The sequence below is a fragment of the Lathyrus oleraceus genome, chromosome 3 (genome assembly GCF_024323335.1).
Source record: "Lathyrus oleraceus cultivar Zhongwan6 chromosome 3, CAAS_Psat_ZW6_1.0, whole genome shotgun sequence".
In the NCBI taxonomy this organism is placed as follows: Eukaryota; Viridiplantae; Streptophyta; class Magnoliopsida; order Fabales; family Fabaceae; genus Lathyrus; species Lathyrus oleraceus.
The window spans coordinates 52,912,886-52,938,680 of NC_066581.1; the positions used below are offsets into that span (position 1 = coordinate 52,912,886).

General features: G+C 36.5%; 1 protein-coding gene across 1 annotated transcript; it reads right to left on the reverse strand.

Annotated features, from left to right (window-relative positions):
- Window positions 1-7,674: 7,674 nt before the first annotated feature.
- On the reverse strand, window positions 7,675-8,869 carry LOC127128912 (F-box protein SKIP19). Its single transcript, XM_051058270.1, has 2 exons — window positions 8,521-8,869; window positions 7,675-8,450 (listed from the first exon to the last, which is right to left on the reverse strand). The coding sequence occupies exons 1-2, from the start codon at window positions 8,835-8,837 to the stop codon at window positions 7,961-7,963; spliced, it is 807 nt and encodes a 268-aa protein (XP_050914227.1). The 5' UTR covers window positions 8,838-8,869; the 3' UTR covers window positions 7,675-7,960.
- Between the last annotated feature and the right edge of the window lie 16,926 nt (window positions 8,870-25,795).

Here is a 25,795-nt window from a genome sequence, read left to right on the forward strand (position 1 = left end):
ATATCTGGCATCTTCATTAGTCCAGAAACGTTGACCCAACACAAAGAGAAATCAGATTTGACTCTGAAGAGAATACATCTGAAGAGCAATCAACTAAAGAATCTGACTTTGTAGTTCAAGCTCTGATTCTAAAGACTCTACAAGAGATATCTGAAGACTCTGCAAGAGATATCTGAAGAGTCTGGAAGAGATATCTGAAGACTCTGCAAGAAGATATCTGGAGACTCTAACTCTGAAGACTCTGATCATGCTCACTTTGACACTTGCTCAGAAACACGCCATGAGATACCACCTGATCAAAAACTTAAGCTGGAAGCATTCAAATTGTAGTATAATTCTTTTTAAGGAAACAATATATTATATCCAAGACTGCTATGGAAAGGACAAGAAATTTACTACCTTTAACTCCCACAGATGGCACGAAATCTCTATTGATTTCCCCCCAATGGTATCATCTCAAGTGCTATATAAAGGACTCCTTACAACTTGCTGAAGATACAACTTTGACACAACAACATTCTCATACTCGAAATATTTTTTTCACCATCATCGTTGTAAGAAATAGGTTCCATACAAGAGTTGTTGCTCAATATTATGTGGTTGTCTTTATTTGTTCTTAAAGTGTGTTTATACTACTTATCTAGAAGCATCTAGTGAAATACTTGTATTTCTTGAAATTGTTTGTAATTCCTCAAGTGACTTTTTAGGTCTGTAGACTTGATAGGGCTAAGAGGTTGTTAGACTCTTAGACGAATTTTGTAATCTGTTGAGATTAGTGGATTAAGTCCTTATTTAAGACGAAATCACCTTGGCCAGGTGGATTGGAATAACTTTGAATTTCAAATGAACCAGGATAAATCCTTTATATTGTTAGTTTATATTTTGTGTGTGTGGTGTTGCAAAAAGTTTTTAATTCCTGTGAAAATAATTTAAACCCCCCTTTTCTTGTTTTTCTCTACCTTCATTGATGCCTCAAAGCAAGCCACAAACTCGGCTGTCATGGTGGAGGAAGCCACTAAAGTCTGTTTGGAAGACTTCCAGGAGACGGCTCCTCCAGCCAAGAGAAAGATATAACCAGATGTGGAACGTCTGCTATCCGGGCATCCTGTAAAATCTAAGTCAGCATACCCAGTGATCTCCAAGTTATCTGACTTCCAATATGTGAACATGAAGCCTTTTGTTCCTGCAATATTAATTATGACAATTTTTAAAAGACTCTGACACCATTTGTTGGAATAAGATTAATAACGATTAATCAAAACATACATGCTCAAGCAATTATAATATATAATTTAGGCGCGGAAATCAAACATATATAAAAATAAAGGATCGATAAATTGATTATAGAATACCTGAATCCATTGAGAAAATTCTCTTAGATGGTAATCCTAAAACTCAGAAGTTGATGGCTTTTGTGATTCTTCCTCAACCGGTACTCCTTATGTCTCAAATTCTCTTTAGATGGGGAGAAAAAATAATTTGTTTGTGTACGGTATATTGAGGACCATAGCTTATATATAGTATGATTGTCAATTAAGGTTTTCATTATTCTCAAATGGGTCATCGCGACATCCACTCATGTTTGAATTCATATTCAATTATTTAATTAATTAAATAATTTTGAAATGAAATCTAATCAATTTTTTAACTCTATTTGATCACTTAATTATTTAAGAAATTTAATTGATAAAATAACTAATAAAATTAAAATATATATTTTCATATAGTTATAATTGAGATATTAAATAATATTATATAAAAATATTTCAACATAATCTTGTAGTTTTGATGTTGTTATGCCTGCATGATACCGGTAGATTTGTTGGTTTGATTAATCATATAGGTCGTTAATTCTGCCTGCTTGTGATGTTTCTACGTTACATTATGTTTGTTTAGTTTATTGGTAAAGTCTTTTACTTTTTTGAAGAATAGTTGGTTAGTGTTGACAAAAATGGTTTTCTCTTCTCTTCATGTTTAGAGTTAGCTAATGAACTTTTGGTAGTTTGTTTATCATTGCATGTACGGTATTCTCTAGATAATACGCAATCTATTTGTGTGCATTCAGATTTTGCATCCTTGTGATACATAAAGACATCCAACTCTTCTTTAAACTATTTATTCATAACAAGGACCGCTAATCATGAGCATAATAATTTGTTTTCTAGCTAAATCTACTTAGACACTCTTCAAAGAATTTCCCATTGCATGTGATTCTTTGAAGGTTCTCAAATCAGGTGCATTATATACTGGTTCTTCATCAAGGTGGGTTACTGAATGGGAAGAGCATGTAAAGCTACTGATAATCGAGGCAAGTTCATCCTGTTTTGCTTTATATCTTTTCATAGTTAAATCTTATTGTCGCCTTTTTCTATATGCTGCTTTGGTTTAAAGTGTTATTCATGTTAATCTAAATTTATGGGCATTTGAATTTGCATGTCATATCAAGATTTTGATTTTCTTTGTGTTTTTAGAAGCCGTCTTTGATTTCTACCAGAAAATTTCGTAGATTTGTTGGTTTGATTGATCCTATAATTGATTGATTATTTAGTGGACCATAAATTAACAATGTTCTAAATTATAATATATTTATGAGATTAAACTTTTATATTTTTTTTGAAAATATTTTAGTTTTGGTTTTATTATTTTTTTTAATACTATTTTTATTATTTTTATTTTCCTTTATTCTCCATTAAGTGTAATAATTGTATCTTTACTATATAATTCAGCTTAAGAATGAGGAATAATACATAACAACCTTTTTTTTGTCAATATGATATCAAGTGCACTGGGTTAGGGGTTACTGTAAAGCTTTCCAAAACTAGTAGGGTTCGGGGCATAGCCCTCGGAAAAAAGTTTGTTCAACCCGCTTTCTTACCTGACCCGCTTCACATACCTGTTTAGCCTCCTATGGCGAATAACAACAATATGTGATCTTCCCCAGCACAGGCCTACACCAAATCCAACCATGACAAACAACCGCAACCTAAGTCGGACGGTGGCCACGGAAACAGCGGTGGTCACGGAGATGTCGTGGGAGAGGAATCGTCGATGGTCACAAATAGTGATAGTAATGACGGCAACAATGAAAACAATAACAACATGTTTTTGGCAGTAATGACGACAACAATGAAAATAAGAACATTATTTTTCGTGACAATTATTCCAACATAGGTCGTAATGATCAAGAGGGTTCCTCATACTTCCTCAAGGTCAATATCCCTAAAATTAATGGGAATAACTATAATGAATGAGCTCAAACCGTTCGGTTGGTATTGGATAGCAAAGGGAAACTTGGTTTCTTAACATGAGCAGTAGTTAGACCGGCAACAGGAGACCCTAGTTACAAACAATGGAAGTCTGAAAACTCCTTAATTATTGCGTGTCTGGTAAGCTCTATGAAAACTGGAATAGGTAAGCTTACATGTTTTTAGCTTCCGCAAAGGATATGTGGGAGGTTATTAAGGAAACATACTATGATATTCAAAGCTCCTCCCAAATTTTTGGTTTAAAATCAAAGTTATGGCATGCGAAACAAGGTGACAGGAGTGTAACTGCTTATTACAATGAGATGTTGACATTGTGGCAATAGTTTGATCTCTGTTATTATGACAATTAGAGGTGTACAGAAGACATTGTTTTGTTTCTCAAGAGGCAAGAAAATGAATGTGTATTCATCTTTCTCGTTGGGCTCAATAAAGACCTTGATGAGGTAAGAGGTAGAGTTTTAAGAAAAACATCATTGCCAACTCTGCGTGAAACTTTTGCAGAAATAAGAAGGGATGAGACAAGACAAGGAATTATGATGGGTAAGACACCACAAAGCTCTGAATTTGAAGGCTCAACTCTGACTACTAGGAACATTGGCGAGGGAAAAAATCCAGACAAAGTTCCTTGGTGTGATCATTGCAAGCGTGAATGGCATACACATGAAAATTGTTGGAAGCTCAAAGGAAAACCTCCTAACAAGAAAAATAAAGGTGGTCGTGCCTTTCAGTATAGTAATTCTGATCAAGGGCAACAATCCCCTCCAACGCAGCTTCCACTCACTACGGAACAACTAGACAGACTATACAAACTCCTCGAGTCTCCAATCCCTTCTTGCTCTTTAGCAACAAAAGGCAATTATAAATTTCTTAGTGTCAGTCTCAGTCATACTTGGATAGTAGATTCAGGTGCCTCTGATCACATGACAAGTGAATCTACTTTATTCTTCATATAGTCCATGTGCAGGTAATCAAAAAACAAAAATCGCAGATGGCTATTTTTCAGCCATTGTAGGTAAATGGTCAATTGTGTTGTCTCCAATGTTAACTCTTAAAAATGTCCTTCATGTTCCAAACCTATCGTGTAGTTTAATATGTGTCAGTAAATTAGTCCAAAATATAAATTGTCAAACTATTTTTTTTCAATCTCACCGTGTCTTTCAGGAGTTGAACTCGTGGAAGATGATTGGAAGTGCTAAGGAGAGTGAAGGACTCTTACCTTGACATTGGATATGCATCACAACTACCTTCAAAAACAATAAGTTTATGCTTTGAGTCTTTTTCAATTTTGAATAATAAATATGACAACATTATGGTATGACATTTAAGATTAGGTCATCCTAGTTTTCGTTACTTAAAACACTTATTTCCTAAATTATTTCACAATAAAAACTTTTCTTCGTTTAAATGTGAAGCATACGAGTTTACAAAGCATCATCGTTCCCAATTTTCAATACAACCTTTTAAACCATCAAAACTGTTTTTTTATTATTCACAGTGATGTTTAGGGTCCTAACCGACAAGTACACTCTCTCTCAAAAAAATGGTTTATCACATTTATAGATGACCATACAAGAGTATGTTGGGTGCATTTTCAAAGGAGAAATCAGATGTTTGTTAGGCTGTAAATAATTTTTTTTAATGGTGCAGAACCACTTCCAAACAAATATCCAAGTCTTTAGAAGTGATAATGAAAAAGAATATTTTAACACTATCCTAGATGATTTTTTCTAAAAAATGGGATTGTACATCAAAGTTCATTTCCTAATACTCCTCAACAAAATGAAGTGGCCGAAAGGAAAAATAGATATTTACTAGAGGTTTCCAAAGCTCTACTTTTTTTGAATAAAGTACCAAATTATTTGTGGGGTAAAACTGTTTTAATAGCTACGTATTTAATTAACAGAATATCCTAAAAAATTCTCAATTTTCAAACTCCAATTAATGTCTTCAAAGAATGTTTTCCTAGTACTCGTGTTTTAACTAATTTGACTTTAAAAACCTTTGGTTGCTTAGCCTTTGTTCATGAACATAAAAATATTGGAAATCTTGAGCCACTATCTATAAAATGTGTCTTTGTTGGATACTCCCCAACCCAAAAAGGACATAAATATTTTGATCCAAAAAATAAGAAAATGTTTGTCATTATGGATGTTACATTCTTTGAAAATAAACCTTTTTTAATGACACTCATCTTCACGGGGGAAGATAAACGAAGATTCGTTTCAAATTGAGGACATGAGTTTTTTAAATAACTTATCTTTGCAGTATCACAAAAAAATTCTGAGAGTTTTACACATGCACCAACTAAAAATGATTATGATTCTTTATCTGATCCTACTCCTTTGATGAGTAAGGAACCTTGTGAATCTGAGCCTACAATTTCTTTTGTAGAAAACAATGAGAATCTTGAAAATGGTGATAATGATGATCTAATTGAAATGTCACAAAATAATGAGTCACTTCAAGAAAAAATATTTGAACTAGGAAACAGGACTTGGAAAGGAAAGGTTTTTGTGAAAAACATCATAAAGGAAGGGACGAGTCCACATCTCAACACTGCCAGAAATCTGAACCGGTGAATGATCAACCTCCTAACAAAAGGAAATGTAAGACCATCTCTGTTTCTGAGAGTTGTATTTTGTATCCTGATATAAATGATCTTGTTGCAAATAGAAAACCTGTCATATCTTGCACTAAACACCCCATGTCTAATTTTAAATCATATTCAAATTTGTCTTCATCTATGACTGCATTCGCCTCAAAATTATCTAGTGTAGAAATTCCAGAAAGTGTACAGGTTGCTCTAGAAATTCCAAAGGGGAGGGAATTTATACTTGAGGAGATTAAAGTTCTCGAAAAGAACAAAACTTGGAGTGTTAAGTCACTACCAGACAACAAGAAGACAGTTAGATGCAAATGAGTGTTTACTGTGAACTATAATTCATATGGGTTAATTGAAAGGTACAAGACTCTCTTGGTGGCTAAAGACTTTACTAAGATCTATGATATAGATTACTCATAGACATTTGCTCCTGTTGCAAAATTGAACAATGTCATACTTCTTTTATCTCTTGTTGTTAACCTGGATTGACCCCTACATCAGTTAGATGTTAAGAATGCCTCCCTTAATGATGATCTAGAAGAAGTATATATGGATATTCCACCTGGTTTTGAAAATAAATTTGGATCAAATGTGTGTAAACTAAATAAGTCTTTATATGGATTAAAGCAGTCTCCTAGAGCTTGGTTTGAAAAATTCACTCGGTCCATGAAGAAACAAGGGTACATTCAAGGACAGGCTAACCACACCTTGTTCACAAGGTTCTCCCACGATGGAAAAATTGTTGCTCTGATTGTTTATGTTGATGATATTGTCCTTACTGGAGACGATACAGTGGAAATGACAAGAGTAAAAGAGAAATTGGCAGTAGACTTTGAAATCAAGGACTTTGGAATTCATGAGATATTTTCTAGGTATGGAGGTTGCTCAGTCAAATAATGATATTGTGGTTTCATAGCAGAAATACATTCTAGACTTGTTGAAAGAAACAGGAATGAGTGGATGTCGTCCTACAGATACCCCTATGGATCCTAATGTTAAACTTTGGAGAGAAGGTAATGTTCCTGTTGATACTTGAAAATATCAGAGATTGATTGGGAAACTGATTTATTTGTCACACGCCCGACCTGATATTGCTTTCCCAATTAGTGTCGTGAGTCAATTTATGCATTCTCCTTTCGAGGAACTCTATAAGATACTAAGATGTTTGAAGGGAAATCTTGGAAAATTATTATTTTTTAAGACTAGTGACAAAAATGTGTCTATCTTCACAGATGTTGATTAGACAGGTTCGGTCTCAAATAGAAAATCAACCTCTAGATATTGTACTTGTGTTTGGGGTAATCTTATGACATGAAGGGGCAAGAAACAAGGAGTTGTAGCAAGGAGAAGAGCTACTATTAGCACATCTCATAATTCAGTTCAATATGACATAACCAAGCATATCAAGATTGATCAACACTTCACTAAAGAGAATTTAGATGCTAGAATCATATGTCTACTCTTCGTGACTTCAAACTACATGTATCCTAACCAAAACCTTGGCAAGACAACATGTGCATGATAGATATCTATGCACCAACTTGAGAGAGTGTTGAAAAATATTTTATTTCCGATTTTATTATTTCTTTTAATACTACATTTATTTTTCTTTATTTTCATTCATTTTCCATTGAATTAATGATTGTATCTTCACTATATAGATATGTCTAGAAATAATACATAAAATCTTTTATCTATTTTTTCCAATACTATTATTATTATTATTATTATTATTATTATTATTATTATTATTATTATTATTATTATTATTATTATTATAATAATAATAATAATAGAAGATTTGCATAAAAGAAGTATCAATTATTCTATCTATGACTTATGATAGGAATTCCATGACAACCCAGGCAGAAGACAACGTTCAGTCTTATACAATTTCGGAGAATGACTCTAAAATTATCAGGGAAATACAAGTAAACTAGTTAAAGCAAAACCATGACATTAAGTTGCTCTAGATCACAATTAGAACTTCCAATTGAAGGTACATTGCCAGAAAATCAACGGTATATAATAAGGATGATAGTTATCTTTAAGGATCATTAAAATCTGATGTTGTATAGACCCAATAAGTATCTTAATACTCATCATCTGATGTTGCATATTCGTACCAATAAGGATTGAGATAATAATCAACTGGAGCTGGAAGAACCATCGTATCGAACTGATCAATGCACCTTTTCTCCAAACTTTCGCTCAATATGAGATTTAGACATCTCCGAGTGTCAAGATATTTAAGAAGAGGACATTTATCAAGAATGGCAATCAACCCAACATCAGAGATCCCGTGTCCTTCTATGTCAAGATCGCATAATCCAGACATAGTTTCCGCGATAACAAAAGCTATAGCATTAGACTTTCGATATGTTAACGGCCCTGTTATACAATATTGAAGTGACTTCAAAAGAGGGCAAGATCGACCAAGGACTTCGAGAGAGTCTTCATGTAAGTTGGTAAGTGAAATATCAACCGTCTCTAACTGCGGAAGCTTTCTCACAGCTTCACTAAATCCTTCATCTGAAATACTCCAGCAATCTATCAACCGCATGGAATGTAGGTGACTGCCGCTGTAAAATTTGAAGTAAAAATTATAAACAGATTGGTAGATGAAACCAATAAAATTTTGGTATTACTTACTTGTTTGCTATGCATTCAAGGAGACTATCGGTGCCAAAACACTCAATATCAATTTCTTCAAGATGATCGCAACTTCGGTTCACAGCGTTGTAACAAATCTTCTCCAAATATGCATCATCATAAGATGTATGACGATTACCCATTTTAATGGTGCGCCACATGAGAGGATCCTTGCTAATGTTCCACCATAGCGAGCACACTTGGCATGCACTTGACAGAATTTCATCAGTACCAAGTCTGTGAAGGATGTTTGCTGTCAGATCTCTCGGAAGGTCAAGCCAGTTTGGCCCTATTGTGCTTTCGTTTTCGGTTTCCATTGTTGGAATTATCAGCTAGCCATGCAAACGAAACGATTTGATAACACCTTTTATAAACACCTACGGTGAAGCTTTTGAAAAGTGAAATGTAGTTTCCAATCTACTTCGGAAAAAGATTGGCCATCGATAACCCCACACCAACATGGAAATTGAAAAGTTTCGGGGGACAATAATAAAAGTTGCTCTGTTTCCAAGAGTAATAAGGAACAAAGTTGTTCTTTTTCCCATGCACATTCTACTATTTCTTTTTTTAAAGGCAAAAGAATATATACGGAATAAATTTCACGACAAAGCATAAGTAATGGAATATTACTTTTTTTACACCCTTAACTTTGTGAGCGGTATCTTTGGATTCAAATTTTTTTTTCCGAGTTATGTCCAACACTATTAAGTTTGGTGTTTGGATATAAATCGTGGATGGTCCGAATTATCGGCGGACTTTGATGTAAGAATAAAACTGGTTCTACAATAGATTTCTAAGATTTTGATGATAACAAAGGATGAAATCAAAAATGGCACTCTAACGAGATTTTTTCTAAGTATGCAGGACTCTGAACATTCATACAGGAATCTGAACATTCACGCAAGACTCTGAACAGTCATAAAGGACTCTGATCATATACTAGATACAAACGTATGTCAGATACAAAGTATTAAAGGATCAGACGCCGTTGAGAAAGGAGTACGTCCAAGAAGTTTTGATTCTGATCAAAGAAAGACAGCAAAAAGAACCAGAAGCTCCAACAAACTACTGGTCTCAGACTCTGATACTTAAGAAGACTAGTACTCTGAGAAGCTCTGAAGAAGTCAGACGTGATTATCCTCTGAAGAACAACTCTGGTACATTAAGACTCTGATGAAGATTCACAAGTCCAGAAAGCATAACAGAAATAATTGTCACTATGGAAAGAAAGTATTTTAAGAAAGAATTTAAACGACAGACAAAATGGTTATAGAAAGAAACACAGAAGTAATGACATTGAATACTCATCAAAGACCAAGATTTTGTCATCACTCCAACGGTCCTTCTCAACTACTATATAAAGGACAGTTTACCTCACTAGAGAGACACACATCTGCGATGCACAAAAACTTCATTCATATTCTCTCATTTTTTCACGAGCTGTTACTCTTATGTGAAAAACTCTTGTTCTAATACTTTTTTGTAATACCCGCTTACTCTTAGAAGCGCTTTACATTACAACTCTATTTTGCTTAAATTGTTTTTGTTCCTCAAGTGACTATGCGCAGTCTGTATACTTGAGAGGGCTAAGAGATTATTTTCTTAGACGATTGGTTGTGTAATCTTTCAAGATTAGTGGATTAAGTCCTTTTTGAAGGCGAAATCACCTTGGCCGGGTGGACTAGAGTAGCTTTGTTTTCTAAGCGAACCAGTATAAAATTCTGCGTGTTCTTATATTTGAAAAAGCTTTTATTTCCAAAACAATTCAAACCCCCCTTTCTTGTTTTTCTCACCTTAAGTTGGTATCAGAGCTTCGGCTCTATTATTGATTTTTTTAATCAAACACTTAATAGTGTAGAGAGATCCAGAGTGAGAAACTATGGCCAACACTAATGAAAGAGATAGTTACAACGCTAAACCTCCAGTCTTTGATGGAGAGAAATTTGATTATTGGAAAGACAGAATTGAAAGTTTCTTTCTAGGCTACGACGCTGATCTCTGGGATATTGTCACAATTGGCCACACACCACCTGTAATAGATGTTGGAGTTGTTATTCCCAGAAGCAAAATGTCAGATGATCAGAAGCATGAATTCAAGAACCATCACAAAGCCATAACGATACTTCTCAATGCCATTTCCTACAATGAGTATGAAAAAATCACCAACAAGGAAACAACTAAAGAGATACTTGACTCCCTGAGGATGACTCACGAAGGAAACTCTCAAGTCAAAGAAACAAAGGCTCTGGCTCTAATCCAGAAATATGAAGCCTTTAAAATGGAGGACGATGAAGCTGCAGAGGTAATGTTTTCTAAATTCCAAACTTTAGTTGCAGGACTCAAAGTGCTAGATAAAGGATATACAACTGCGGACCATGTCAAGAAGATCATCAGAATCTTGCCAAAGAAGTGGAGACCTATGGTCACATTCTTAAAACTATCAAAGGATCTTAACAGCATCAGCCTTGAAGAACTCGTCAGCTCACTCAGAAGTCACGAGATAGAATTGGAGGAAGATGAGCCTCAGAAGAAGATCAAGCATGTAGCACTAAAGTCCAGATCAGAAAGACGCAAGTCTGATAGAAACAAAGCCTTCCAGGCTGAGGAAGAAGACATTGATGACTCTGAAAAGGAAGACTCTGACGATGAGGAAGAATGATCCCTTTTAACCAGAAGAGTAAAACAACTCTGGAGAAAAAGAAATAATAACTTCAGAAGACCAAGATCCAAAGGAGATCGATCAGAACCAACTTCAAAAGGTAAATCTAACAAAGATATAACTTATTATGAATGTAAGGAAACATGTCATTATAGAAACGAATGTCCCAAGTTGAAGAAAGAAAGCTCCAGAAAAGAGAACTTCAAGAAAAACTCCTTTAGAACCAAAAAGGGACTGATGGCTACCTGGGATGACAGTGGATCTGACTCATCAGAATCAGACTCTGATGAACAGGCAAATGTGGCACTCATGGCTATCACCTCCAGGAATAATTCCGACGGAGAATCTGAATCCGAAGAGGTATTTTCTGATCTTTCTCGTTCTGACCTTGAATCATGCCTATCTGAAACTCTAAACTCATATCAGAAACTTAAACAAAAATTTAAAGTTGTAAAAGAGGTGCTTGAAGAAACCCTCGAAGAATGTGGTAAACTTGAGATAACAGTTTCAGATCTAAAAGATGAAAACCGAATTTTGACATTAGAAATAGATTCCACAAATAAACAATGCTCGAAACTTGAAGACGCGTTATCTCAAGCTCCACAAACTTCAAACACAGTAATTTATGAATATGAAAAATCTTTTCAAAAGTTTCTGAAGAATGGGATAGAGAGAAGCCGAATGGCATCCATGATTTATGGGGTCAGTCAGAACAATAGAAGAGGAATTGGGTATGATCCTAGTGAGGATAAAACTTCTACTAATGACAAACATAAATCTCCTTTTTCCTATCACTATACACATACACAAGCACAATGCTTTGATAATGCTAGAAAACCCAAAGTATTAAGAAACTCTGGGAAAACTAATCACAAATGACCCAAAAGATTCTGGGTACCAAAGGATAAGATTGTTTATGTTGCAGATATCTTATGCAGCAGAGTTAAGACACCAGTCATGCTACCTGGACTCTGGATGCTCGCGACACATGACTGGAAGAAAGTATATGTTCCAAAACCTGGAACTTAAAGATGCAGGCTTCGTAGGTTTCGGAGGAAATCAAAAAGGAAGGATCAGAGGCTCCGGAACTATTGGTAATGGTACTTTTCCCTCTATATCTGATGTTCTCTATGTAGAAGGATTAATGCATAATCTGTTATCAATAAGTCAATTAAGTGATAACGGGTATGACGTAATCTTCAATCAAAAAACATATAAAGCAATTAATCAGAATAATGGAACAGTCCTATTCACTGGCAAGAGGAAAAACAATATTTATAAAATAAATCTTTCAGACTTAAAAGAACAAAATGTAAAATGTTTAATGTTTGTTCATGAAGAGAAATGGGTATGGCATAGACGCTTGGGCCACATTAGCATGAGAAAGCTATCTCAGCTAAATAAACTCGAGTTAGTCAGAGGTCTACCCAAGCTAAAGTTTTCTTCAGATGCTCTATGTGAAGCATGTCAGAAAGGAAAATTTTCAAAATCATCTTTTAAAAAGAAAAATATTGTTTCTACCTCTAAGCCTCTGGAACTTCTTCACATTGATTTGTTTGGTCCTGTGAAAACAACATCAGTCAATGGGAAGAAATATGGACTAGTTATTGTTCACTACGCCAAATAAGGGAAAAGAGGACGCTTATTTTGGCCTATAACAGCGCTTTTAAGCGCCCTCTAAAGTGGCGCTGGCATAGGTAAAGACAACGCTTTGTTTTCCTGGAGAAAGCGCTGTCTAAAGTGGCCCTTTAAGGGCCACATTATAGTGTGCTTTCAGAAAAAAGCGCCCTCTGGAGTGGTCCATAAAGGGACACCTTAGAGGGCGCTTTCTGGAAAAAGCGCCCTCTAAAGTTGTCAATGTAAAGTGTTTAGAGGGCGCTTTCAGGAAAAAACGCCCTCTAAAGTTGTCAATGTAAAGTGTTTAGAGGGCGCTTTCTGGACAAAGCGCCCTCTAAAGTTGTCAATGTAAAGTGTTTAGAGGGCGCTTCCTACAGAAAGCGCCCTCTAAAGTGTTAGTTATTTTAAAAAAAATTGTTTGAAAAACAGTGGATATTTAATTGGTAACCTGTTCGCATGCTGCAAAAGTGTAAAATTCATATTGATTTCATCCTTTAATCCAATGTTATACACCATTAATCCATTGATATATACAACATGAATCCATTTATATACAACATTAATCCTCCATATATACAACATTAATATATGATTCTTTGATCAACAATATACAACAACATATTCATGATTTAGTAAAAGTACAACAACAATATACAACATATATACAACAACAGCATACAACAACAACATTCCATACATATATGTACAACAATATACAACCTAGCTATATGATTCTTTGATCAACAATGAATTGACACAATTCATCCTTCATTTCATCCAAATGAGCTCTTGAGTAAGATTTGTATTCCTCAAAGTACTACAATTAAGAGAATAAAACATATTCATGATTTAGTAACAAATTAGATGAAATATCCGATAATATTAAAAAAACCCTAAGTTATTATTCCATACCATTTTTGGGATGTCTATACGATTCAACGCAATGATATCTCTCATAAATCTCAATACAAAAAATCCGCAATCGACCGAATTATTTTGCTGAGGACACTACACAGAAAAACAAACAATATATATATATATATAGTTAATTTCTTACAAACACTATTATAAGCAAAAAAACAAACACTATTATAAGCAAAAATAAGATACTTAATATATACCTGAACTCTGACCCAGGTAATATCCTTCCTATTGCGGTAATTCTTTTTCGATCTAAATTTTAGTATTGCCCTAACAAAATAAAAACGTATATTGAGATCAATCTGACAGACATAATTAAATATACAAATACACACGAATATTTAGGGGAATTTCACTTACGCGTCAACCGTCTTCTTCATACTCGGATATTTACTCCAATCACCCGATAATGAATCGAGATAATATACAATTAGTCTCGAAAGATCCATAGCAACCAACACCTAGTGACCACTATAAAATAAAACAAAAATTTAGATGCATGAAAATTTTCTACGTAAAAGATATACATAGATTAGAATGAAATTATTAGAAAGAAAATCTAACCCGTTGCCAGAATTAAACGGTAAAAAATACAAACTGGGTGTAGTATTATCGCCGGCCGCCATGAATCTATCGACTAGTTCATTCTTTACGGATGTTGGATTTTTCGTTATAAGCGTTGTGTTGATACGGGAAGCAGCAATAAAATTGAATCGGTTACACAATTCAGTTCCCCGCATCAATGTTACATACATATACCTTAAATAGAAACATAATAAACATTAGACTACTCATTGAAATGTGTAAATAAATTGTTCAACTAAGTAAATAATAGATTGATCGGAGTACCATATGTATGTATGAATGACAGTGATGCCCAATTCTTCGTGTTCAAAAAGTTGTTGCATGTCCTCCTTTGCAATTATTTCGGAATGAGCAAATCTGAAAACACCTTCATCAAAATCTACACTACGGATGGCGCCATGTATAATATCGGACTCTTCCACCATTTTCTCAAGACGCATCATAATTTGAGATTTTGTCCCGGACGTCGTTGGAGGAATATCGTTACCAGCTTTTTTCAACTTTCGACCGGGAACCTAAAAATTCATATAAATTAAATCATGACTTTTTGTGATGCAACAGAATCGTTGCGTATATAATTCAATAGGTATATATATTTGTACCTCTTTTTGAGATGCAACCGACTCGATGCGTCTTGAAATCCCTTTACCAGCTTTATGCGTGGGTCTTGTAGGAGTCTAACATTACCATGTAATAAGGATTGATTAAATATCATAATTGTAGCTGAATTGAAATGTGAATACTAAAGATTCATAATCATTTAGAACATATATACCTCGGCATCTGGGAAAATTAGATCTGACGGCCATCCAACAAAGGATCCGACTGCTTCTCGCATCAACGTTGTCTCTGAAACAACGTCAGGTAATGGTAGAAGCGCGTCGGTATCTAATACAAGGTCAACCGAAACTTTCATATATCCCACCGGGAGGGGATTATGGTGAAGTAATTCACCCGAAGTGTTGTGCACTTTTCCCTTGCCAACCATGCGATAAGTTGGTGACGATAGATACAGCTGAAAAGGTGAAATGCCCTAAACCAATAATAAATGTTATTGTTAACGTGTATATGTGTCAAGTAAAAAAGTGCTATTTTAATTTCATAATAACATATATAATTACCTCGGGAAATTTCGGTTGACAATTGATACTAGCTCGGTCACTAGTATCTTTTGCCTCGGAGGCGCACCTTTCCTCTCTATACCTTGCATTCTCGTTTTGCAGTTGGAGTACTTGTGCCCTTAACTCCGCCAAGGTCTCCATCACCTCTTTGTTGGTAGGATTTTTGGTTTTTGGTTTTTTATAAAATGACGACAGAGTCACACCAAAACCCTTACCCCTCACACGACCGGAATACTCAGGAACATTTAGTACTCGACTAAGTACGCTCCTGCAATCCTGGACCTCGGTTGAAGGTAAGGTTTGGGATAAAGTCTCCTAAAATATTATTAGAGGAGATTAAAAATGAATTATATGTCTAACAAAATTTTCGATATAATTAAAGAAATAATGTTACATATACTTACACATTCGTCATAAACATTTTGGACCGCTTCAACGACAGCCCCATCCTTCCCAACCCGAGCAGCCTTCCATAATACGTGCTCCGGAAGAGATGTTGCGTCACTTTTCTCCTCGGCTAGCTACACATTGAATTAGATTATAAGATCATCAATTATAACATATTGTGACAATGTATAAGCTCATAGCATTTGAATATACTCACAATTCTTTGTTGTAACCGTGCATATCCCGTACGCCCTTTTTTGTACGGATACGCGGGTTTTGATGCCCTTTTCCGATTTTTGTCGCTTACTTCCTGGATAAAAAAGTTTAAGGCATATTAGAACCAAGTAACTTAACAATTTTATAATACCATAATTAATAGACATTACATGGAATTTTTCGTTTCTTCGTTTGGCGACAAAATTATCCCATTCATCGGCTGAAATAATCTCGGCATACTTCATTGGCCGTTCTGCTTCAACAAATTTTCCTTCCTCATCCTTGAGAAATTTGTTGGACAAAAAGGATCGAAATCCTCGGAGTCTTTTTCCGGCCAATTGAATACAATATTTTTGCCGGCTTTCATCGATGTGAAAGGATCTCTAAAAAACATACACATGGAGTGTGTTATTATAAAGTAATATTATAACAATATATGGTCAACAAATAGTCAACAAAAAAAACATATAACAATATATGGTAAGTACCTGTATCTCGGACCATATTTTTTCTTTGCCAACCTTCAAGTCCGGACTTCTCCAATTATCACATGTAATCAGAATATGTTGTCGAACAAGGAAACCAATGTAACTTGCCAACATTGAACCGTTAGGCTCAATTAGTTGGTCTTCAGCACTCCAATGTACTTCAAATTTTACACCCTTGTCTCTTGCACGAATGATTGACTTCATAACAGTCAATCCTCGTTTGATTTCTTTTTCAACATTGTTACGTGATCCATTCGCGTCATGGGTATCGTCTTGGTTAGCCATTTTATCTGTAATATAGAAATGATTCAATAAGACCCAAGTAAGACAATGATTCAATATGTGAACACATTCATATACCTTCCATTTCTCTCATGTTACAACAATCTAAACTCTTTTTTTTTTATCATTATTGAATACAAACTCACACACACCTACTGCATGCAAAAGACCAATGCAAACTTATGGTGTTTGGAACATGAACAAACTTGCATCCATAATCATCAAACTTCCAAGCACAAGCTCAAACACACTTCAAATGATATCAGTTTTCAATCAGAAATAAAAAACTCAGTTTGCCCTAAACAACATTAATCAACATAATACAAAATGTAAAACTAAGTTTAGAAAATGCCCTAATCAAACACATGAAGAAAGTGAACGGTAACGATGGAGAAGAGAAATACCTTCAAGGTGACGGTAACGATGGAGAAGAAAGTGAACAGTGACGGTGGACGCAGATAACTCAGTGAACGTGAACGCAGCAGCAGAAAAAGGCGACGGCGACGATGACGGTGAGGGAGGGAGAACGAACGGAGGACGAGAGTAATCGCAGTAGAGAGTAATCGCAGTAGAGAGAAAACCCAGTTACGTAAACGAAATAGCTTATAGAGAGGGAAAATAAAGAGACATGCAGTATATGTTATAATTTTAATGTTTACTAAAGGGGACCTTAAAGGGCGCTTTTGTAAAAAAAGCGCCCTCTAAAGGGGGCCTAAGAGGGCGCTTTTGAAAGCGCTCTCTAAGGCTTTCCAAAAGCGCCTTCTAAACTGGAAATGTACATGGACTTAGAGAGCGCTTTTTTAAAAGCGCCCTCTAAGGGTAACCTTAGAGGGCGCTTTCACTAAAGCGCCCTCTATTGTTGTCCCTCCATTTCCTCATTATTTTTTTTTTGGCTTCACTTTAGAGGGCGCTTTGTTACAAAAGCGCCCTCTAAAGGGGGCCTAAGAGGGCGCTTCTAAAAGCGCTCTCTAAGGCTTTCCAAAAGCGCCTTATAAACTGGAAATGTACATGGACATAGAGAGCGCTTTTTTAAAAGCGCCCTCTAAGGTTACCCTTAGAGGGCGCTTTCAATAAAGCGTCCTCTATTGGTGTCCCTCCATTTCCTCATTATTTTTTCGCTTCACTTTAGAGTGCGCTTTGTTACAAAAGCGCCCTCTAAAGTGCGCTGTCTATTCCAATAGTATGCTCCTTATTTTTTCTCTTCACTTTAGAGTGCGCTTTTGTAATAAAGCGCCCTCTAAGGGGCGCTGTCTATTCCAGTTTTTGGCGTAGTGGTTGATGATTTTAGTCGCTGGGCATGGGTAAAATTCTTAAAGCACAAGAGTGAGTCTCACTCTGTATTCACTAGCTTATGTTCCAAAGTGCAAAACGAATTTGACTCTAAAATCATCAGAGTCAGAAGTGATCATGGTGGAGAATTTGAAAATAAATTTTTTGAAGAATTGTTTGGCTCTAATGGAATATCCCATGATTTCTCTTGTCTTAGAACTCCACAACAAAATGGAGTTGTAGAAAGGAAGAATAAGACACTCCAAGAGATGGCCAGAACCATGATCAATGAAACAAATGTGGCTAAGCACTTTTGGGCTGAAGTAGTAAATACAACATGTTATATTCAGAATAGAATCTCCGTAAGACCTATTCTGGAGAAGACTCCCTATGAATTGTGTAAAGGAAGAAAACCCAACATTTCTTATTTTCATCCCTTTGGATGCTCTTGCTTTATTCTGAATACTAAAGAACATCTGAACAAGTTTGATTCAAAAGCACAAAAAGGTATTATGTTAGGATACTCAGAACGCTCTAAAGGCTACAGAGTATATAATACAGAAACCAAAATTGTGGAAAAATCTATTCACGTCAGATTTGATGATAAGCTTGACCCTGAAAAGTCAAAGCTAGTTGAGAAACTTGTAGATTTGGAGATTACTCTTGCAGGTTCTGACGAGAAGATCAAAACACCAGAAGTATCTGATATACAAAGTTCAGAAGGAACTAAAGCCCCAGCGATCCAAAAGAAATCAAAAAGTCGCCCCAACATATTTGAAGAGTTGACTCTGGGAAACAAGGATGAACCTATCCGAACTAGGTCAACCTTCAAGGTACCTGAAGAAACCCCTCTGGGACTAGTATCTCTGATCGAGCATACTTCCTATGATGAGGCACTTCAAGATGACGATTGGGTTCTAGCCATGCAAGAAGAGCTAGATCAATTCTCAAAGAATGACGTCTGGGATCTTGTTCCTAAACCCAAAGGCACTCACATTATTGGAACCAAATGGATGTTCAGAAACAAGCTAAATGAGAAAGGCGAAGTCGTCAAAAATAAAGCTCAACTGGTGGCTAAAGGGTATAGTCAACAAGAAGGCATTGACTACAATGAAACCTTTGCCCCAGTCGCCAGGTTAGAATCTATTCGTTTACTTGTTTCTTTCGCTGTAAATCATTCTATCAAACTATATCAAATGGATGTCAAGAGCATATTTCTTAGTGGCTATATATCAGAAGAAGTGTATGTCAATCAACCTCCAGTTTTTGAAAATTCAAAGTGTCCATAACATGTTTTTAAACTTAAGAAATCTTTATACGGACTAAAACAAGCTCCTAGAGCTTGGTATGAAAGGCTAAGTAATTTTCTTCTAGAACATGATTTTATCAGAGGGAAAGTTGACTTTACACTCTTCTGTAAAAACATTAATAATGACCTCATGATATGCCAGATATATGTTGATGACATCATCTTTGGTTCATCTAACCCCTCTGTGTGTCAAGAATTCTCTGAGCTAATGCAGGCAGAATTTGAAATGAGCTTAATGCAAGAACTAAAGTTCTTTCTAGGAATTCAAATCAATCAAGCTTCAGAAGCCACCTATGTTCATCAAAGTAAATACATAAAAGACATTCTGAAGAAATTCGAAATGGCGGAATGCAAACTTGCTAAGACACCCATGCATCCAACTTGCATTCTGGAAAAAGAAGAAGTTAGTCAAAAGGTTTGTCAGTAGCTCTATCGTGGTATGATAAGCTCTCTTATCTATCTGACTGCTACAAGTCCTGATATTCTGTTTAGTGTTTGTCTTTGTGCCAGATTCCAATCAGATCCTAGAGAATCTCATTTAACAGTTGTTAAAAGAATACTCAGATATCTGAAAGGAACTCCTAACATGGGCCTGATGTATGAGAAAACATCAGAGTATAGACTTTCTGGTTATTGTGATGCAGATTACGCAGGGGACAGAATGGAACGTAAAAGTACATCTGGAAATTGTCAGCTCCTAGGAAAGAATCTGATATCCTGGGCTAGCAAAAGACAATCAACCATAGCCTTGTCCACTGCAAAAGCAGAATATATTTCAGCATCATTATGCACTACTCAGATGCTCTGGATGAAGAATCAACTAGAGGATCTTCAAATCTTTGAGAGTAACATTCCTATCTTTTGTGACAATACTGTTGCCATCTGTTTAAGTAAGAATCCTATTTTGCACTCCAGAGCTAAGCACATAGAAATAAAACATTGTTTCATTAGAGACTATGTTCAGAAAGGGGTAGTAATGTTAAAATTTATTGATACAGACCATCAATGGGCTGACATCTTTACCAAACCCCTTGCTGAAGATATATTCTCTTTTATCTTAAAAAATCTAAACATTCAAAATTGTCATGAATAAAATGTGCCTTTGAATTAGCAAAATAAGACTCTGAAGTAAATAGTTGGATTCTGTATCTGACTCCGATGCTACTACCAGTTAGAAGTCATCTGAGTTAGAAATCTCCAGGAACCAACCCCTTGGTATTCCTGAAGATCAGATAAAGTAACACGTGGAGCATCATGCGTCTGACCTTGGAACTTCTAGACAGCTGTCTAGTAGTAATCAAGAAACAGTCTCTTGAGATCTCCTCGAGCAATGTGCTGATTTTGGGATTAGACATCATTTATGAGATGTAACCATTCTCCCTCTAACGTGCATACTTGGTTTATGTGCTAAACTCAAACTTCTGTGTCATTTTGCATGCGCCCTAATTTGGGTATTTAAATGTTTCATTTCACAAGTGCACACTTTTCACTCACAAACACACCTAGCCTTCTCCTTCAGTATCCCTCTCCCTCAAAGGCATTTCTGCAGTGTTACTCAAGTTCTTCAACCTTCACCTCAAGTTCATCAACGCTCTTCATGGATTCTCAACAACAGTCTGTGTACAACTTCTCTCAACAGATGAACTCAACTGAGCCACCTTCAAGTTCTAGCCATCAAAACCCAATAGTCACCGACATCGTTTCCACTCCCATTTACAAAGAACCTCACATTCTTGATCGTGAGCCTCATATCCATCTTACAACACCGTTTGAAAAGCTGGAAGTGTTGTGTGAAACCTTGGTGGATTTTGACAACATGCGAAGAAATGGTGTCGACCTCTCTGATGAACTGAAGAAGCAAGGGTGGGAAAACTACTTTCAACGTCTCTATGGCACAGTCCACACAAATATGGTAAAATAATTCTGGAGGTTCGTTGACATTGACGATCACTACATTGTCTCCTACGTTCTAGGAGTCAAGATTGTTGCTCTTCTGGACATGGAGAAGACTGGAGGAAGACACATATACAACATCAATCCTAGGGCAAAGTATCTGTCCCATGAGATAAACCCTACAATTTTTCAACAAAGTGCTGAAGGCAAGCATTCCAAGAACAAGGAACTGCATCAGAACCTCCGGGTATGGCTGAAGATCATCTTAGGCACCATCCATCATCGCCCAACCTCCAACTCCTTAGATTACATCAACACATACCAAAAATGCATTATGTACTGCATTCACAAGGGTCTGAAGCTCTGCCTTCCTGCACTCCTCTTCAAATATCTCAGAGACTTCGTGAAAGATACCATAAACAACATGAAGACAAGAAATTACATTCCTCTGGGGAGACTTATATCTGATGTGCTGATTGAAAGTGTCCTCGTGGACCATCTAATACAACTCAGACTCATGGAAGACGTGATGATAGATACTGGAAGACCTCTGAACGCTCACAATCTGAAGAGCATGGGAATTATTAATCAAGTAAGGGTCAAACCAACTCTGGACACCTCTTGGGAAGCACTTAAAGATCAGAGGGAGATCCCAAATGGACTCTATCTGTTCTCAAAGATCGACCCTCCAGAGGTAGTCATGTACTATTTAGATGAATTGTGCAAACAAGGAGTAGACATCTCAGATTTCTCCTTAGACTGACTGCCCGAATTTCCTCCAGATTTCATGAAGAGGACACGAGAACCATCTGAGAAGGCGAAGAGAGAAAAGCTGGGAGAACCATCTGGATCAAGACCTCCAGTACCTCTGGTTGGATCACTTGGTAAGTCTGTACCTCTCCCTCCTTCTGTAAAAATTAAACCAGTTGCTTCCTTACTCCCTCAACCTTCGCCCATATACATAACCTCTGAAACTCCTCCCTTAACCTCAAGACCCTCTAACCAACCTTCTCAAAAATTCAATCTTGCCACTACATCTCTACCTGTTTCAGAAGCAGAAATGCTGAACGAAACCACTTCACCCTCCTCACCACCATCTCCACAATCCTCATCTTACTACACCCTCTCATCTGACACTGAACCCTCTGACCCTCACTCCCCAACTCTAGCTCAACTTCAAAACCGTGCTCTGGCCTCTCAACAACCAACACACTCTAACCCTGAACCAGAAGTTACCTCTCCACCCCCAGAAAACCCAAACACAACCACCTCTGACCCTGCACCATCCGAACCAATCCACTCTGAATCACAACCATCCCAACCACAACACTCTAAAATACCCCAACCAACTACCTCCGCTGACCCACCAACTCCCACACTTAACTTAAGCCCCCCCACTTCTCCATCACAAGCCTCTGAACCAGAAACCACCCTTCTGACCCTTGAGGAAGTAATTAAGGTGTTTGTAGAAGCTTCAGTTGACAAGGTCAAGTCTCTGACCATCAACTTTGGCATCAGTGATGATCCCTCCGCTGTAAGGACTCACTGGAACAGAGTGATAAGTTGGATGACTTCTGAAGCCTTCAAGCTGAAAGGCCTCTCTGAATAAGTCCATAATGACTTCATCAGAGACGCTGAGATCAGTAAGAACTTCTGAACTCCCGGATCTAACTCAGGGGGAGCTCACTTCAAATCTGATCTAAGACTCTTTTCTGAAAATGTTTCATCTCTAAATTAAACTGTTTTGTCATCATCAAAAAGGGGGAGATTGTATGAACAAAACTGGTTCTACAATAGATTTCTAAGATTTTGATGATAACAAAGGATGAAACCAAAAATGGCACTCTAACGAGATTTTTTCTAAGTATGCAGGACTCTGAACATTCACTATTAGATGCCCAAGTTTGCTTATTTGAGCTATCAAATGTGGGCATCTTTCACTCCTTTTTGTCGAAAAAGTGTTCGAAACCTCCCTTGCTTTTGTTGATTTGCAATACTATGTGAAATGATCTTGGTACCTTTAATTTGTGTGTTATTGTGCAGGAATTAGGCATGAAAGAGTAGAAAACTAAGGCACAAGAAAGATGGCAAAGGAACCAAGAAAGAAAGCAAACATAAGCAAGCTCGCTAGGCGAGTGAGGTAGCGAAGTATTCGCTAGGCAAGCACGCAGCGAGATGCCAGCGAACACTCCCAGACTTGGACAGAACCAAAAAGATCAAAACTCGCTTTGGCGAGGGAAGTAGCGAAGTATTCGCTAGGCGAGCATCCAGCGAGCAAGTAGCGAACACTTCCAGTAGCAAAAACATCAAGACTCGCTGGAGCGAATGAGAGAAGCGAGGGCTTTTCCTAGCGAAGGATTGTTCGCCTAGCGAACAGATGCAAACTTGTCTGGGATGATTCCTCTGGATGCAGGCTCTTCTGGTGACTTATTTTGGGGCTCGCTAGGCGAACCATTCTGCTCGCCTAGCGAGCATGACAGCTCAGCAACCATTTCTATAAGTAGTATGGGCTACTTTTTGGAACATATCTTTTTTTTATCATCTTTTTACTTGTTTTTTGCTGGGAGGTGATTTTGGTGCCCTAAAAACCCCATTTCTCATTCTTCTTCTTCTCTTGACAATATTTTACAAAAAGAAGGTGGATTCCCATCCAATTTCGATTCTTCGACTCGGATGTTGATCAACCTTCTTCAGAAACTTGTTATTCAAGCTACCATGAAAATGAGTAGCTAAGTCTTTCATTTTGTCAAGGTTAGATGTAGATGATCATAAGCTTTGTATGTATATGGGTTGATCTTCATTTGTAAACTCTTTGATGATGAATGTATGGTGAAAACCTTGTTTTATTGATAACTCTTTGTGTTGGTTTATCATTGAAAGGTGTTTTCCAACTCTTGACCTAGGTTTTCATCCATCCTTGTTCTTTAGCTAGAGATAGTTTTGAATGAGTTTGTTCACTAAAAAGTTAAACCTAAAAGTTGTCATTTTGATAGATTGTGTGAGAAATCAACAATGGATCAAAATGGGAAAAACCCACAATGTGTGTTAGAAATAAACACATTGGGAGGATTTTGTGAATGTGTTTATCATCTAATGGAGTTTACGAGTTTTGTTTGATCGAACATATGCATGCAAAGTGATCGTCGAACCCTAACTTTGACAATCTTTCTCAAATCGTAAAACTAAAACTTTTACCGCAATTTCTTACTTTTTATGCAAGCTACCGTAACCGAAAACTAAAACCCCCTTGTTACTATAAGTTAAGAATTTAACAACTGTCGAACGGCGGCAATATCACATAATCCCTGTGGAGACGATAAAAAATACCGATACTTTATCCTTGTTCTAACATTCACGCAGGACTCTGAACAGACATGAAGGACTCTGATCATATACCAGATACAAACGTATGTCAGATACAAAGTATTAAAGGATCAGACGCCGTTGAGAAAGGAGTACATCCAAGAAGTTCTGATTCTGATCAAAGAAAGACAATAAAAAGAACCAGAAGCTCCAACAAACTACTGGTCTCAGACTCTGATACTTAAGAAGACTAGTACTCTGAGAAGCTCTGACGAAGTCAGACGTGATTGCCTCTGAAGAACAACTCTGGTACATTAAGACTCTGATGAAGATTCACAAGTCCAGAAAGCATAACGGAAATAATTGTCACTATGGAAAGAAAGTATTTTAAGAAAGAATTTAAACGACAGACAAAATGGTTATAAAAAGAAACACAGAAGTAATGACATTGAATACTCATCAAAGACCAAGATTCTGTCATCACTCCAACGGTCCTTCTCAACTACTATATAAAGGACAGTTTACCTTACTAGAGAGACACACATCTGCGACGCACAAAAACTTCATTCATATTCTCTCATTTTTTCACGAGCTGCTGCTCTTACGTGAAAAACTCTTGTTCTAATACTTTTCTGTAATACCCGCTTACTCTTAGAAGCGCTTTACATTACAACTCTATTTTGCTTAAATTGTTTTTGTTCCTCAACTGACTCTGCGCAGTCTGTATACTTGAGAGGGCTAAGAGATTATTCTCTTAGACGATTGGTTGTGTAATCTTTCAAGGTTAGTGGATTAAGTCCTTTTTGAAGGCGAAATCCCCTTGGCCGGGTGGATTGGAGTAGCTTTGTTTTCTAAGCGAACCAGTATAAAATTATGTGTGTTCTTATATTTGAAAAACTTTTATTTCCAAAACAATTCAAACCCCCCTTTCTTGTTTTTTTCACCTTCATTTGATACCATGTTAGACATTGAGTTTGCCATAACTCATCCTTTAAAATCGGCTTGTAAGATGAGAAATGTCATTTTAGATAAATTCTATTTGGGTTCAATCTTTAGTCAATTTGAAATTTGAGTTTTTTTTTTCAATATTCTACTCCTCCACCAAGATGAAAAGTCACAATTGTCCCTATAATCTGGAGACGTAATTTTGGACACACATTTTTTACACACTCTTGAGTGCAAATTAATGATTCACTCTTATTTTGCTAAAATTTAGTATGGAGAT

Bases quoted from the DNA above. Each gene is read 5' to 3' on its own strand.
- LOC127128912 (XM_051058270.1), bottom strand. From the start codon at position 8,837: ATGGAAACCGAAAACGAAAGCACAATAGGGCCAAACTGGCTTGACCTT. The intron at 8,451-8,520 runs GTAAGTAATACC...CAAATTTTACAG, and splicing joins CTTGAATGCATAGCAAACAA to CGGCAGTCACCTACATTCCA.